Source organism: Ictidomys tridecemlineatus, chromosome 13 (assembly GCF_052094955.1).
Source record: "Ictidomys tridecemlineatus isolate mIctTri1 chromosome 13, mIctTri1.hap1, whole genome shotgun sequence".
Taxonomy (NCBI): domain Eukaryota; kingdom Metazoa; phylum Chordata; class Mammalia; order Rodentia; family Sciuridae; genus Ictidomys; species Ictidomys tridecemlineatus.
This window is the reverse complement of record NC_135489.1, coordinates 96,211,587-96,228,283: the sequence shown is the minus strand read 5'-3', so window position 1 is coordinate 96,228,283 and position 16,697 is coordinate 96,211,587. Positions and strand designations below refer to the sequence as shown.

Here is a 16,697-nt window from a genome sequence, read left to right as displayed (position 1 = left end):
GAGCAGAGAGACCATGACTATTGCTTAGAAAGCCCCCTGGCTCCCAACTTCCTCACAGTCCACCCTATGGCAGTGCTTTCTGCCCCAGGGCCCCTTGGCTGAAGATTCCTAAGAAGACCCCTTCCTCTTCCTTCTGGAAGCCAGATGACCAAGTGGAAGGGAAAGGAGAGCACTGAGGGACAGAAGGAGCCCAGAGGGCAGCACAGCCAGAGGAACAGGAGGATGAGTCTTTTATTTGGGTTGGTTTGCTGAACTTGGCTTTGGGAGTGGCAGATGATGGACAGGGAAGCTGAGGAAAGGAGCTGTTTAGATCAACAGTGGTCTTGAGTGAGAGAAGCTGCAGCAAGAGGCCGGAGGCCTGGGCAGAGGAAATATGTAGGGCCCTGACAGTCACTCAGGGACCTGCTGCTGTAACATGAGGATAAGTGGCACAAGGAGCCAGGTCTGTGTGCACATGAGCGTGTTCCAGGGCCCGGGGCAGCCGGAAGCTCTCAGAGGCTGGGATGGAAAGTCTGTGGGAGGAGGGTCAGGCGGAGAACTCCACTTCCTGACTTTACTGATCCAGTCAATGAAGTAGGCAACCCTGGTGAAGACGCTGGGGTAGATGGGAGGCCTGCAGTCCAGGCCCCAGCTGGCCAGTCCTACCAGGACCCAGGCACTGGGGCCATAGCAGACAAGAGGACCCCCAGAATCACCCTGAGGAAAGAGAGAGAGGAGTTAGGATGGGGGCTGAGTGGGGGCAGAAATACCAGGTGGCAATGTTGGACACCCTGGGCTGCCACTATGTGAAGCAGGGCCCTAGTGAAGGCCAATCAGTTCAAGCCCCCAATGAGGGACACCAGAATGAAGCAGCAAGAAGCTCCGGAGATGATCCTCCCAGTGGAGATCGTGTTTCCAAATCCATCAGTCCATAGCCCCTCCCTAAATACTATATTTAGTAGTACACCTGGGTAGCTGTGAGCACCATAGTTTATTCCTGTTTACTGCCGAGTAGTGCACTAGTGTAGGGATATTGTTTAGTTTATTCGTTCATTAGCCTGCTACTGATCTTTTAGCTTTTTCTTAGTTTTGAACTATTACCCAAGAAACCTGCTGTGAACTGTCTTGTAGTCATATAGATGTCTTTCTTGGACATCTACAAGTCTTACTTTCACTTCTGCTGGGTAAATACCTAACATTACTATGTCTGGATTGTATGGTAGAAGTGTATATAGCTTTTTACAAAATTGTTTTCAAAATATTTGCACCAGATTACAACGCTACCATTCGGGTATGTTGAGGGTTCCAGGTGCTTCACATCCTTGTCAACAACTGACGTGGCCAGTCATTTGAATTCAGCCATTTAATTAATGTGTAGAGGCATCTCACTGGTGTTTGAGTTTGTATTTCTCCTGTGCCTGACAATATTGAGAGGTTTTTTCATTTGCTTGTTTGATATCTAAATGAACTCTCTGGTAAAGGGTTTCTTTCAATCTTTTCAAATCTTTCCATTTTGAAATAATGTAGGATTAGGCTAGATTTGCAGGATACTACAGAGGATCTACATATCCTGCACCTAGCTTCCTCTAGTGTTAACATCTGACATAACCATGGTACAAATACTTAAACCAAGGAAGTAGAGATGGTACAATATTATTAAATAAATATTCAGATTTCACTAGGAACAAACATCCCTATTCTTTTTTAAAATATTTTTTCTTAGTTGTAGTTGGACACAATAAGTTTATTTTCTTTATTTTCATGTGGTGCTGAGGATTGAACCCAGCTCCTCACACACGCTAGGTGAGCACTCTACCAGTGAGTCTCTGCCCCCAAATATCCCTATTCTATTCCAAGATCCAATCCAGGATCCCATCTTATCTTTAAATACCAAGTTTTATTAACCTACTTCAGTCTCATTCATTCCTTCTTTTCTATGACATTGGCATTTTTGTATACTACCAACCAGATATTAGTATTATTTTTTATTACCAGGGACTGAATCCATGGGCTTTTCACGACTGTTCCACATCCACACTTTCTTTTATTTTTAATATGAAAACAGTCTCCCTAAGTTGCAAAATGTCTCACTAAATTGCTGAGGCTTGGCATGAATTTGCAGTCAACCTCCTGAACCACTGGGCTTATAGGTGTATTCCAACACACCAGGTGACCAATAGCCCCCCCAATTGTGGCTTACCCTTTATTTTTTGATGATTAGACAGCTGATATGAACTTACAGTAAAAACCCTGGGTACAAATATAATGTTAAAATACAGAAGAAAGCCAACAGTAAATCCTGTCTGCAGAAAATTCAGAATCAATTCCAAAGACTAAAAGGAAATCTGCTGGTTAGGGACAAGAAGGGAATGGAGAGTTGTGGGGAGGGCTGGTAACAGGTTGCATCAACGTCACAAAAGTCATCATGCTGTGCACTTACAAATAACTCATCCTGTGTGTATGCTACACATCAGAGTTTAAAACAGGCAACTAAAATGGATACTGTTTGAGGGTCCTCACAGCAGACAGCTTTGTGCTGGGATGGGCTGAGGAAGGTGCTGGTCTGAAGGAAGACTGATGAGGAATGGAGCCCACGGAAAATATGTAGAAGGAAGGAAGCAGGAAGTTTGGGGTCTCCACCAAGACACTTGAGGCCAACACAGGCCCCCCAGGGGAAACTGAGGCCAGCAGAACAGGCAAGAGAGCAGCAGAGCCCGACCTTACTTACTTGGCAGATGGCCTTTCCTGTTGAGAAGTCCCCCACACACAGCATCTCCTCCTGCACAGAGTAGTTCCTGCCTTCTCCAGGTGTTTGCCCATAGAAGGTATTGCAGATGGTGCTATTCATAAGACTCACCTTAGCTTCCTGGAGAGAGTAGGGCAGTAACAATGGCTCTGTGAAAATGAGAAGGAGGTGAGTGACATGCACTGTGCCTTAGCAAAGAACCCAGATGACTCAGAACCCCCACTCTGCCTGACGCTCACCACTACTCTCAAGCATGGGTTTCAAACCTCGGTTCAGTCTTCCACGCTAAGCCCCCCACCCTTTTCTCAAAGCTGTCCACATACTTAGCCTATTCCTCCAACAACAGAACAACCTTTCCTATTACACAAAGTGGCAAATCCCACTAATTACGTGACTCCACTCCCTGGAATTCAGCAACCATTCAGTCACCCACCTGTCCTCTCATGAACCATTCAGTCTACTCTCTACCCATCCATTACTAACCTTTTTGCCATCTCTTTATCCACTGACCTGCCCACCCACACGTCCACGCATTCATCCATTCCTCCATCCATCTACCCCTCTTCCCACACTCATTTTCCATCTACTCTCATCAATCTCTCCATTCTTTCTTCCTTCTCCCCATCCACTAACACATACGACCACCCATCCACCAACTTCACCCATCCATCCATCCATCCATCCATCCATGCATCCATCCATCCATCCATCCAATCATCTTCCCATCCAATTCCATATTCATCCTCCCATCTGTCAATCCATCCATCCATCCATCCTCTCACCCCATCACTTATCTATTCACTTGTCCTTGTGCTAGGCATATTTTACACACTGAGGTACAGGTTGACATTTGAGTTGGAAGAGACAGAGCAAGTAGAAGAAATGAACAAACTGTTAAGTGCTATGGACCAGATAGAACAGGGAGATGACAGCAGGGATTGCCTATTTCAAAATAGTTCACATGATGGAGTAAAAGTGGGAGTAGCTGAGCTGAGCTGTAAATGTCAAGAAGAAAGAAGTAATGCAAAGAGCAGAGGGGAAAGAAAGCTAGGCTGGGAAAACAGCAAAGCAAATGGTCTAGGGATGGAGGTGGCCTTGCTCAAGGAGGAGCAAAGTGGACAGTGCTGCGAGTTATCAGATATGTGAGGGATGCAGCAGGAGCTGAGGCAGAGAAGGGGCAGAGCACTGATACTATGTACAGCCTTATAGCCAAGGTGGGGAGTTGACATTTGATTCTACGTGCCCATAATAGGCCACCATGTGGGGACTTGAGTAGAAGTACACAGGATGGAAAATGGGAGAGAAATTTGGAGTCAATAGGCAGGAAACAGTGATTTATTGTGCCAGGGTGGAAAAGAGCAGTGGAGTTCCTACCAGGTGCCTTGGGACACTGTCTGGAACATTAAAACAAGACTTGGATCTTGTCTTCAAGGAAGAACCAGAATGTGTTTCTACACATATGTGTGCTGGGGGCTGGCCATCCCATGACTAGGGAGTGTTCCTAACACTGGGTGGGCAGGTATTAGGCTTGTGGGCAGAGCACTCACTGAAGACACGGTCTGTCCAAAACACCTCTAACACCTCTGTTGAGAGACACGGAACCAAATGCTGACCCCATGGATGATTACAAATTTGTACTGTTCTTTCTTTCATTGAAAATACACCAGAAGCATTTCCCCAAACCATCAACAATCCTTTCTTTATTAAATCATCCAGGCATAAGCCTTTGTCTATAATTCTCTTCTTTCAATCTGACAAGGCAACACAAAACCCCAAAGCTTTCTTCATTATGCAGTTTACATGACAAGAATGGGAAGTGGACAAGATAAGAGCTAGGTGAGCTCATAGACATTAACCATTCCTAAATTGGGATCACTCTGACTTCATCATGCAGGCTCTGGGGTCAGATGCCACATGTGACTTCCCACTTTTCCCAAGCACCTTTCCAAGGATTCTCAAAGGCCTGTGTGTTTAAAGTTTGGCCCCAACCCGTGACACTATTGGGAGGTGCTGGAATCTTGAAGGAATGGGGTGTACAGGAGGAGGGTAGGTCACTGGAGGTGTGCCCTTAAAGGGGATGTCAGGAACCCGGCCCCTCCTCTGGCTCTCTGCTTCCTGGGCAGCACTGCTCCATAACTTGCTCAGGATGGAAAGTCATCCCCATGTAACATCATAAACCATGAATCAAAATAACCCTTTCCTCATTTTCAGTCATTATCTCAGGCAAGTTTGTTTTGCTTTGTTTTTACAGTAATGGAAAGCCAACTAACAACCCGGAACGGGACAGCCCCCAGGAACAGCTTTTGAGTTCATTCAAGTCATCCGAAACCTTGGCTGATTAAACACTCGAATCAAAAGCCACAAAGACTCCAACAAACCAGATTCTTGATTCCAGTTGTTAAGGATCCCCAGATATTCAGGGACTGGGCCACATGGAACTCTGAAGCCTAGAATCATACACTTTCAGAACTAAAGGGATGTAGCACTTGCCCAGTCCTCATCTGAGAGATCATGGAAATGAGGCACAGGGGGGTCAAGTCCAGGGGCTTCAGAAACCAGCCTGGGCCTCTTTCCTGGCTGAACCACCCTCTCCTGTTGCCCTGATGCTTCCTCCTGTCCTTCATTTCCCTTCCTGCCTCTCCCAGGCCCCATCACTCTTCTCGGAGAGCCTTCCCCAGCCAGTTATCCAACAGGACCTTTGACTGGGCAGCTGCATGTCTGCACGTGGGAGGCAGACAGGAACCACATAGGGGGTGAAGTTCACAGGCAGGTGCAGCTGCAACATGGCAATGTCACTCCCGAAGACATAGAGCTTCTCAAAGTCTGGATGGGTGATAATCTGGTTCACGAGCATCTTCTGGGTGTGCTGGGTGTGCTGGTACAGCTGGGTGTTCCCCAGGAGCACCTCATAGTCCTGTGGTGCCTGGGATTTGCTGGAGGAGGAAGGGCCCATTATCAGCATCGTCTCTGATTCAGGGGCCCCCACTCTTCCTGCATCCTCATCCCACTGCCCACACTGCTCTGGACCCCCTTCTCCCAGCCCTGATTCCAGGCACCTTTGTCTCCTCCCTTCTAACACTCAGGAGCCTTCTCGCTCTGGGTTGATGAACATTCAACTCACAACCTCAGGACGCAGGGCTTCCCACCACCTCCTAGAACTGGAGGAGCTGAGAATCCTGGTGCTGGAAGGGTACTAAGGGGTGCCTCAGATCAAACCCTCTTACTTTCCTAGGAGGAGCTCTGGACCATTACCATGTTATGGTTCAGATCTTAAATGACTCCCATAGGTTCATGTGCAAAAGGCTTGGGTGCTGGTCTGTGGCAATAATGGGAAATGGCAGAAACTGTAAGCAGCAGAGCCTAGTGGAAATCAGTTAGGTCCTCAGGTTGGGGGTGCTCTTGACATGTTGGGACCATGTACCCCTATTTGCTTCCTTGCTGCCATGAGGTGAAAGGGACTCCTCCACCATGTGCTCCTGTCACAGTGTACTGTTCTCCCACAGGCCTGAAACCATGTGGCCAAGTTTCCATGTACCGGAGGTACTAAGTAAACCGTGACCCAAAGTAAAATTACCTACTTTTGACTCAATTCTCAGATATTTTGTCACAATGACAAAAAGCTAACTCATATACCAGGTCTCTTCCTGTCACCTTTTGATCCATCCCTTGGCCTCACCACCTCCAACCCACTCCCTCAGGGTTGCTTTTCTCCACTTGGAGGTAAATGCTCACAAAGAATTTCTTAAATGCACAAATGAGTGCACAGAATTGAAGTTCTCCTGTTTCTGAAGGGGAATGAGTAACTTCATGGCTTTGTTCACACAGTTCTCAGACCTGCAGGGCCCCCATCCATATCACAAGCCCAACTCCTCCTTTAAGGAAGTCCCTTGACCCTGCCCCCACAATGTAGCTTCTCTCTGGACCCCTTCCCTCACATCTGCCCTCCTTGCCCACTTTGAGCTTCTTCCTGCATCATGCTGACTGAAGCTTGTTCCTTGTCTTCCTGAAAAGATGGAGACACACTGGCATGGGATCTCGCCACCCCTCCCCCCCCCCATGTCATGGAGGGTTTCAGGGGACCCTGCACAGATTCAAGAGAAGCTAGCTGAGGATTCAGGGACAGCAAGTGTACAAATTGCAACTCCCCTACCTGGGCTATGAGTCCCTCCTTCCCTCTGGGTCCCTCCACATGTGTTCTGAAGTTAGCCACAGAGACAGGCCCAGGAGGGCCAGGAGAGGTAGACTCCTGACTGTCCATGTCATTCTCCAAGGCTGGGGAACCCTACTCTCCCCACCAACGCAGCCTGACACATGGGGCAGGGGTAACTCTGGCTCCTCCCAGGAATGAAGTTTAACAAAAGTAATGAAAGAAATCATTTCACTGCTGATCATATCTGGTCTCTGACTAGATTCTTACTCTCAGGAGTGTAGGGTAAGGTGCCAATGTTCTCAGCACACGTCCTTGTCAGGGGGGACAGACATAGGGAAGAGGGGTCTCTCAGCTGGGGCTGAGGATGAAGGATGATAAGGACCCAGGAAATGAAGAAAGCACTGGGTGGCCAGTGGGGAGGACAGTCCAGGTGGAGCAGACACTGGATCAAAGAAGGAGCAGTGTGCATTTGGTGGCAGCACAGGGACCCCAGCAATACCCAGAGGAGGGCCATCCCCTCTGATCCCCTTTTCTCTTCTCACCCTTCCTCCCCTGCCAAACCCCCTGAGAGGGCCCCAGGAAGCATAACTCACTTGAGAAAGCACTGGGCTGTGGAAAGCAGCCAGTGGGCGTCAATGAGGACAGCTCCGCAGAGATGCTGGCCCAGGTAGAGCAGGCTGGCCTGCCACGGCCACTGGCCACTCACCGAATCATGGCCACCATACACCTTCCCTATCACCTTGGGCTTCCCGCACACTGTGGAGACAATCCCCCCAGATCTGTTAGAGATACATGTGGTGTCCCATACCACCCCAAGGAGGTCCCTCCTTCACTTCACACATGGGAAGGCCAAGGTCAAGGGACAAGTGACCCAGCCCAAATGATTGAGGGCTGTCTTGGCTTCTGACTTCAGTCATCACAGCCCAGGCCTAGATGGCCTAGTACAGCTGAGCAAGAGCTGTGGGGATATTGGTCTGGGGGTCTGGACAGGAAGGGGCAAGGTGAAAGGCTGCTCACAGCACAGCCCTGGGACTGGGAAGGATTCCCTGGGGCCTCACTCCTTCCACCAACACAACTCTATGCCTACTTTGCAGATGAGGGGAGTGAAGTTCTCTGGGGTTACTAATCTTACTTTTCAGAGGTCCTAGTTTCTAGGCAGCTGTTTTCACTCCACACCCTCCACCCCAGTGTCATGAGGAGCAAAGTCACCAGCAGGTGTCTGTAGTACTGTGTGACCTGGGGCAACTGGCCCCCACCCCCTCATGGCATGCTCCATTGCTAAAGGGGTGGGGCAGATGGAGACAACTCTGTTTAGAAGACTTCTATCTGGGGGAGGATCCATGGTCCTCACAGTTGAGAAGGGTTATCTTGGTCCCTGGCTGTGCTCCCAGATTTCTGGAAAGGGACCTGAGACTCCTGAGCCTGACTGCCTCTGCCTCTGGGCCCCCTACAGCCCTGGGCCAGACCTGGGCCACGCATCCTGTTCCACAGCCTCATGCCTGAGCTCTGGCAGGGATTCCCACCCATAAAATCTCCGCCAGATTGGGAAACCTGACCTACCTTGGGTGATGTCCTCTTGGTGGACGTCTGCTTCAGGGTAGAGACAAAGAGAACACACTGGTGGCTTCTCACTGCCCGCCTGGGCCTGCTCCTGCCTCCTCCAGCCTCTCCCACCAGCCCCTACTGCAAAGGGACCTTGGGCCCCGCCCACACAGCCCCAGACCCTGCTGGCTATGGGCTCCAGGTCCTCCTGTTCCCCTGGGAGTTCATCTGCCTTTCCTGGTGGCTGCCAGAAACCAGGGGTACAGGCTGCCTGGAGATGGAGAGACCACAGCAACAACAACGGCCGCAGAGCCATGAGCCTGGCCTGGTGCCCATCCGGGACTGCTGGACTCTGGGGATGACCCCACCCTGACCTGCACCTACCCATGCGCAGAGGGTTCCTCACCCTGCCATGAGACAGGCATCAACACTCCAGCTACCGCACCCACCACCCACCCTCCACCCACCTGACTGTGCCCTCAGCTGCCACCACAGGCACTGGAGGCCCTGGCCCTCATCCCAAGACAGACCCCCCTCACACACACTGGCCCAGTACCCTGACCCCTCCCACACCATCCTTGACCCAATCAAGGACCCAGATCAATGAGAAAAGGAAGAGGAGGCTACCCATAGAAAAAGAGAAAGGATATTCAATAGTAATTCATCCCAGGGGTGTGGCCCAGAGGCAGGGCCATCCTGCATTCCAAGGCAGCTCTCTATGTAACACACTGAGTTTGGAATAGTCAATCTACATTTATTTTCCCATTTCTTTTGCTTCATTTCTGGATTATAAACATCAGACTACAAGGAACTCATCAATCACTTTCAAAAAAAAAGGGGGATCAAATGGAGTAGAATTGGTTCTGAGCACTTACAATGGAACAGGAGGTCACTGAAAATCACATCTCAGATGCACACCTGGACAATTCTTTTATTCACCTGCTGTCCAAAGTGGGCCAAACCGCCAGTTTCCTGAAACATTGCTAAACTCTGCTGATTTTCTGTACAAACTATTCCTTCCAACCAACTATTCAGAGACTGAGTCTGCACCTATGTTTGTTCCCACAAAATAGCTTGATTTTTCATGTACCAGTATAGAACAAAAAACAAAACGAATGCTGGTGAGGATGAGTGGGAAAAGAAACATTGTACACCACTGATGAGAATGTAAATTAGTATCATCCCTCTGCATAAAAGTATGGAGGTACCCCCAAAAGCTAAACATAAATTGTTTATACCATCCAGCTATCTCATTCCTGACATATACCCAAAGGAATCAAAGCAAGCATAGTAAAGAGATACCTGCATACACAGGAATGAGATATCTTCATCTATGTACTGTTCTCAATAGCCAAGCTATGAAGTCAGTCTAGATGCCCATCAAGAGAAGAATGCGTCAACAAAATGTGCTACATAAACCAGTCCTCATGGTGCATCCCAATGGCACAGGAGACTGAGGCAGGATGAGCTCAAGTTCCAGGCCAGTGTAACAACTTTGTAACAACCTATCTCCAAATTTTAAAAGGGACTAAGGAGAAGTTGTTCATTCATAGAGCCCCCTGGGTTCAATACCCACCCAGTACGATTTTAAAAAAAGAACTTCATATATGTGAGAAATAGAAAATCTGATGATTCATGTTCAAAAAGTAAATTCTCAAGTAAGTAGATTTTAGAAATTCTAAATACAGGGAAAAGAGAAGGCAGAGTAGAAAATCACTAAAGGACAGTTTATGCAGTACCATTCATATGTGGCAGCCTTGAGACTTAAACACATATAGTCTCCTAGAAAAATAGGATGTGGGAATAGGGACCTGTTTAACAGATTAACAGGAGGAAATACCACATTGAGAAACATTAATTGAAGGGGAAAGAGATCTTAAATGTGGAAAGAGAGTTTTCTTATATGGGAATGTGGCATCTTAGGCAAAGTTCACTAAGGTTGTGACCTTCTTAACCAATCTTAGTTCTTAACCAATGAGGAACTGGGGGATTGAACTTGTGTTTAAGAGGATAAAATACATATTGTACCTGCTCTCTAAAAGTCTCACTTCTGTTGCACTCTGTGTCTCCATGTTCTTTCCCTGGGATTGGACAAAAGATCGTGTTTCAGAAACACATGCGTGTGCGTGCGCGCACACACACAGAGAGAGAGAGAGAGAGAGAGAGAGAGAGAGAGAGAGAGAGAGAGCGAGAGAGAGAGAGAGAGAAATATTAGTATTATTCAGCTATAAAGAAAAATAATACCATGTCCTTTCAGGAAAATGGATAAAATTATAGATCACAATATGAACAAAATAAGCAAGACTCACAAAGACAAGTGGAAATGTGTTCTCTCATATGAGAAATCTTGAGGGAAAATATGATATTAAAGAGGGCCTATAAGGGATAGAGGAGGGAATCCGGGGGAGGAAGATTAATATAAAAGGAGGAAAAGGGAAATGTAGCTACAATCAAAGCTCCTTAGAATCACGTATGGAAATTTCCCAATGAAACCCATTATTCTGTACAATTTACATTCCCTAATGTGTATAACAAAATTAAACTAGATAAGCCTCTAATCGTTTTTTAATTTGTGAAAGGAAAAGACTGTGAATGGTAATGAAACCCATGAAAATATGTTCCACATCCTTAGTAATTAGAGAAATGTAAATTAATACTACAATGAAACACCATTTAATTTCATTACAATGGCTAATGAAACAGACAATACCAAAAGTTGGCAAGGATGTAGAAAAAGTGGAACCCAGACACATTTCAGAAGGAATATAACATAAGGCATCCTTTAGAAAGAAGTTTGGAAATTTATAAAATACCAAACATAAAGTTACCATGTGACCTCGTAGTTTCACTTCTCAGAATCTACCTAAGAGAAAAAAAAAAACACATGTCCCCAAAGAAAGAAAACTAAAGAATAAAATTAAAGAAAACTAAAGAATAACACAAAATAGCTCAACTTAGAAACATGTGTCTCCATGAATACTTGCAGAAGAATTTTCATAACAGCATTGTTCATAATATCCCCATTCTGCAAATGCCTGTCAACTGGTAAACAAATATCAAAGTGTGGTACAAGTATGCTTTGGAAGAAAACATAACAAAACACAGGTAAGTGCCACAGCCTAGAAATTCAAAAACGTTACCCTAAGTGGAGGAAGCCAGTTGCAGAGGACAACAAATTCTGGGTTTCCATTTATCTGAAATGCTCAGGAAATGAAAAAAAAAATTTTTTAAATCTGGTAGTTATCTAGGGGTAGAGGTCGGAGTGGAGATTAAAATAGCAAATTGGGTGATTATGGCACAAATCTATGAATTTAACACTGTTTCAACGAAAAAAAATTAAAGCAGAGAGATAATGCTTTAGGACACATAAGATGGAGTTGGGAGAACATTGCAAGTCACATGTGAGACCTGGGAGCACTCACAACTGAACCACTGAATTTGGCACCTGCCCAAGTGCATGCTGGCTGCATGGAGAGCCTTAAAGGCAAGGCTTTGGGATGACAGCACTGAGAGTCGGGAATTAAGACTGCTGCTGGAAAAATTAAGCCATTTTGTAGGAAGGGACATGAGTACAATCTGAGTCTCTGGAGAGTTTGGTGGAAGGAGTGGTTTGTACAGAAGATCAAGAGTTTAACATTGTTTCAGGAAACAGGTAGTTTGACCCACTTGGGTCAGCATGGTGGTGTGGGGTGAAGCCCAGATGAAGGTTGAGCTGTGGTTCCCAGTGATGTCTGATTAACAATGGCTTCTTGCTCCATTTCAAGTGCCTAGAACCAATTCTGCTCTATTTGATTTTTTTTTCCTGATATAGGCTAATAAAATAAGTTCCCTACAATCTGAACTGTACGGTCAGACATGAAGGAAAAGTTATAAGGAAATAAGAGTATATTGGATAAGAGAACAATAGAATAAGTAGATACAATGACAACAGGTATTTATGCCCCAATCATCAGTGCCATTAATTATATAAAAGAGACACTTCATGAGTTAAACTTTCAGAGAGACCAAGGTACAATAATTCCTTGAATCACATAATAATGGAATGAAAATAAAAATGTACACCAAAACCCCACAAGAACTAAATGAAGATATAGAGATTGAACAATACATGTTTGAATGATGAATGGATGATAGAAGAAATCAGGGAAGAAATTTGAAAAAAATTCTTAGATGCAAATGAGAATGGTGATACAATATACCAGTAACTGTAGGTCAGTATGAAGTTAGTTCTAAGAGGAATGTTTAAACAATCAAATGAGGCATCTAAAGGCCCTTAAGAAAGAATAAACCAAATCCAAAAAGAGAAGAAGGAAGGAAATAATTAAGATCAAAGCCAAAATTAATGAAATTGAGAATGAAGAAAATATAAATGCTCCACTAAACTAAGAGTTTTTGAAAACATAAAAAGATGGATAAGCCCTTAACCAAAAAAAGACTCAAATTAATAAATTCAGAGTTGAAAAAGTAGAAATCATCACACATATCACAGAAACAAAAAAATCATTATGGATTATTTTGAAAAATTATACACCAATCAACTGGAAAACCCAGGGAAAATGGGTACATTTCTACACAGCTATAATCTGCAAAAATTGAAGTCAGAGGAAAAAGAAGGTCTAAACAGACCAGTAACTAGCAATGAGAAGCAGTAATGAAAAGCTTGTAAGAAATAAAGCCCCAGGTCTAGATGGATTCTCAGCTAAATTCTAGGAGACTTCAGGAAGAACTCATGCCAGTGCTCCATGAAATGGAAAGGGATGGAATAAGTCCAAGTTCCCTCTGTGAAGTCTGTATCCCTCTAAGTCAAAACCAGATAAGGACACACTGAGGAAAGAAAACTGCAGACCAATATCCCACATGAACTTAAATGCAAAATTTCTTAATAAAATGTTAGCAAATCACATTGAAAAACATGTTAAGGGTATACAACATGACCAAGATGGATCAAAGAGCCAGGGATCAGACCAGAAATTATGCCTCCTTTAGAAGCAAATGGAGACTCAACACTCCAAGAATGACTTTCTTAATAGGACCCACACAATTCAGGAAATAAGGGCAAGAGTTAATAAATGGGTGTGTATTGAATTAAAAAAACTTATGCACAGCAAAGGAAACAAGATTTTGGAACCTATAGATTGAGAAAAACATCTTTGCTACTCTTCTGACCAAGAAATACAGAATACATAAAGAACTCAGAATGCTTAACATCAAAAATCAAACAATGCAATAATAAATGAGCAAAAGAAACAGACACTTCTCAAAAGAAGAAATAAAAATGGCCAACAAATACATGAATAAATGTTCAATACCATTAGCAATTAGGGAAATTAACAACCCCAAGATTTCATCTCACTCCAGTCAACAAGACAGCATCAAGAAAACAAAGAATAATAAATGCTGGAGAATATGAAAAAACACAGCAACACTTACACACTATTGATGTGGCTGTAAATTAGTAGAAACTCTATGGAAATAAGTATGGGTGCTCCTCAAAACACTAGAACTGAAGCCACCATATTACCTAGCAATACCACTCCTTGGTATTTATCCTGAAGATTTAAGGTCATCAAGCTATAGTGATACATGCACACCCACCTTTGGAGCAGCACAATTCACTATATCCAAATATGAAACCTAGGCCCATCAAAAAATGGAGTAAGAAAAAGTGATATGTATTGCATGGCTCTCTCTTGTCCAGTGTGGCTGTGGAGTCTCGAACCAAGACCTCCAGAGACCAAGCTAGAAGCAGGTCTCATTTGATTACGTAGTTACCGAGTATATATACTTGGGCTGTAGCTAAGCAGATTATAGGCGGCCACCAATACAGTTTCTGGCCACTTGACCCTGCAACAACCAATCAAGGAGGAAGCCATGGAGCAAGCGCTGGGACTGCAACACGTGGCCTCACTCTCAGCCCCTGTGCCTATGGGGTAAGCAGTTTGCCGCTCACGTGCCCAGCACAAGGGGAGTGATTTGCCACACTGGTGCCCTTAATGTAAGCCATGTATGCAGTACTCCAAGCACTTGTCCCCACAATATGTGTGTGTATGTGTGTGTGTGTCTATACATAAACATATAATAGAGACTTATTCAGTGTAAAGTAAAATTAAATTATGTCAATTTGAAGGAAAATGAATGGAACTGGAGTCCCTTAAGTTAAGCAATATCTTCTAAAATGAGAACATCAACAGTTGGATGTTTTCTCTCATATGTGAAATCTATAGAAGAAAAAGATAGAGGTGGCGGCTCATGAAAATTGAAGGAACATAAGTAGATTTGATGAAAGGGACTATAGGGAGGAAGCAGGAAGAGAAAGGAAGAGAATGATATTGTTTAATTATATTCTTATTTCTTGTGCAATGTGAATAAGAAAGAACAATTCTCACCAACACCAAAATAACCAGTAGCCCTTATGAGAGCTGGAAATACTGTGAAGGTTAATCTGATGCTATGTCAATATGAGATGTCATATGGCATGCTCTTTCTGTCAGCAAATACAGTCCTAGACTCAGAGGTGAGTCAGCTTCTGTGGTACCTGATTGATCTGGGATGAGTTCACGCCACACTCCAGAAATAAGAAAATGTCTTTTGGCCATGCCCAGTAAATCCCAGAAACCCCGAAGAAAGGAAAACCAGGAGACCAGATTCTAGGAAAGGCCTGGAAGGAGGTGGAGCCATCAAAACAGCTACAACCTAGATGGAAGGTACCTCACACCATCAGCTTTCTCTATGGCTATAAAGGTACAGGGCATACCAACTTGGATCCTTCTTGCCTGGGTAAAACCCCCCTCTGGATCCTGAAGAGACTCCAGACTCACTCACAACTTCACAGAATTCATCCTATGCCTGTGAAATTCTCAGAGAACTCTGCTGCTTTTTTTTTTCCGGCATTATACCTCCTCAAAATCAGATCAGCAGCTCATAATTATGAAGTGAGGTTTGCTTGTTCTCTTTGCTGCTCCACTTCTGCCTTAGGACAAATTCTCCAATTACAAAGCCCCAGACACCACCACCCACACTTCTGAACACACACCACATTCCCCTCAGTCAGTCCTAAACAGAACAAGGTCCAAATGAGGAATGCACAGCAACACATTAGGGACCCCACCACCCACCAAAGGAACAGGGGAACACCCCAGCCCTCTGTACTCTACCAACCCTCCAGGACCAGCACAGGCCTCATTTTCTCACCCAAATAACCGCCCTGTGATCCTCCTGCCCATCAAGACGGAAGGAAAATTTCGGGCACCCAGAAAGAGCCACAAGGGCCCCCCAACAGCCCCCCACCACGCTGAGAGCACATCGTCAGTGTCAGTGCGCAATACACGAGCACCACACATTAATAATACAACAGGAGTCTCTTTATTGCACACGACTTGGGGTCACACCGTTCTCCCGTCACCATTCAGGTGCTCTGTCCCCCAACAGCCCACCTACGAGGGCCGTCAATCACGGTGTGACCACAGGGGACCCAGCACACTCCGCTCAGTGTGTTCCCTTCTGCAAAGTCGCTAACGTCACGGGAAACGCGCGTCCTTCAGCCTAACAACCCTGATGCCAGCTGACGGTGTCCCCAACATTCAGAGCTTTCACAGCGACAAGGAGACGACCTTCACCACTTCCTCTGACACCGACAGGAGCCGCGGACCTGCTGACCAGGACCGCGCTTCTCAGGCACCGCACAGGTGCCCCGGAGCCCGGGCCCCACACAGGCTGCAAGGGTCACGGAGGGACGGCGCCCCAATGTGGGGGCCGCACTGGCCAACGGCCCCTCACTTCCGGGCCTGGTGCGGGCGGCCCACGTCCAGGGGAGGCCAGGACGGCGCTGCCCGGCGAGGCACAGGGGCCAGAGGACCAGGAAGGGACACCTTGGGGACGGGAGAGGCTCGCGGGTCCGGTACCTCGGGCCTCTGGGACTGAGTCTGGACGCCGCCTCGGGAGCCCTGCCGGCCGTTGGGAGCCCGCCAACCGCGCTCGCGCCTGCGCCTTGCCCCGCTGCAGCCCCAACGGACGCTGGAGCAGTTGGAGGGCGACCAGAGAGCATGCGCTTCCAGCCAAGCACGTGCGCATGCGCGAGGGGTGCAGGAGGGACCCGGGGGCGCCCTGCAGGAGGATGAGGTGGGTCGGGAAGCCTGCCAGGTGTCTCCAGCAAAGCGGCTCCTCCTCCAGAGCCTCTGGGCTGGCCCTTCTTTCAGCCTGAGCATCTTTAATGACGAAGTGATTTTCACTGTTATGACTTAGACACCGCCCTGTGCAGCCCTTGGGAGCTCTCTACTCTGA

At 46.2% G+C, this 16,697-nt stretch overlaps 2 protein-coding genes across 3 annotated transcripts in view; one reads left to right on the top strand and one right to left on the bottom strand.

Annotated features, from left to right (window-relative positions):
* LOC144370058 (putative serine protease 47) overlaps window positions 1–16,697 on the top strand; it is a 405,363-nt gene that overhangs the window by 116,944 nt on the left and 271,722 nt on the right. The gene's annotated exons all lie outside the window — the stretch shown is intronic.
* LOC144370050 (putative serine protease 47) lies at window positions 214–16,659 on the bottom strand. Its single transcript, XM_078030638.1, has 6 exons — window positions 16,319–16,659; window positions 8,436–8,465; window positions 7,469–7,631; window positions 5,381–5,658; window positions 2,708–2,874; window positions 214–696 (listed from the first exon to the last, which is right to left on the bottom strand). Exons 1-6 carry the CDS (start codon window positions 16,485–16,487, stop codon window positions 391–393), a joined length of 1,113 nt encoding a protein of 370 aa, XP_077886764.1. The 5' UTR covers window positions 16,488–16,659; the 3' UTR covers window positions 214–390.

Coding starts and splice junctions, on each gene's coding strand:
- LOC144370050 (XM_078030638.1), bottom strand. CDS start 16,487: ATGCGCACGTGCTTGGCTGGAAGCGCATGCTCTCTGGTCGCCCTCCAA. Junction 8,466..16,318: donor CTCAGTCCCAGAGGCCCGAG/GTACCGGACCCG, acceptor TCTACCCTGAAG/CAGACGTCCACCAAGAGGAC. Junction 697..2,707: donor CAGGAAAGGCCATCTGCCAA/GTAAGTAAGGTC, acceptor CTCTTTCCTCAG/GGTGATTCTGGGGGTCCTCT.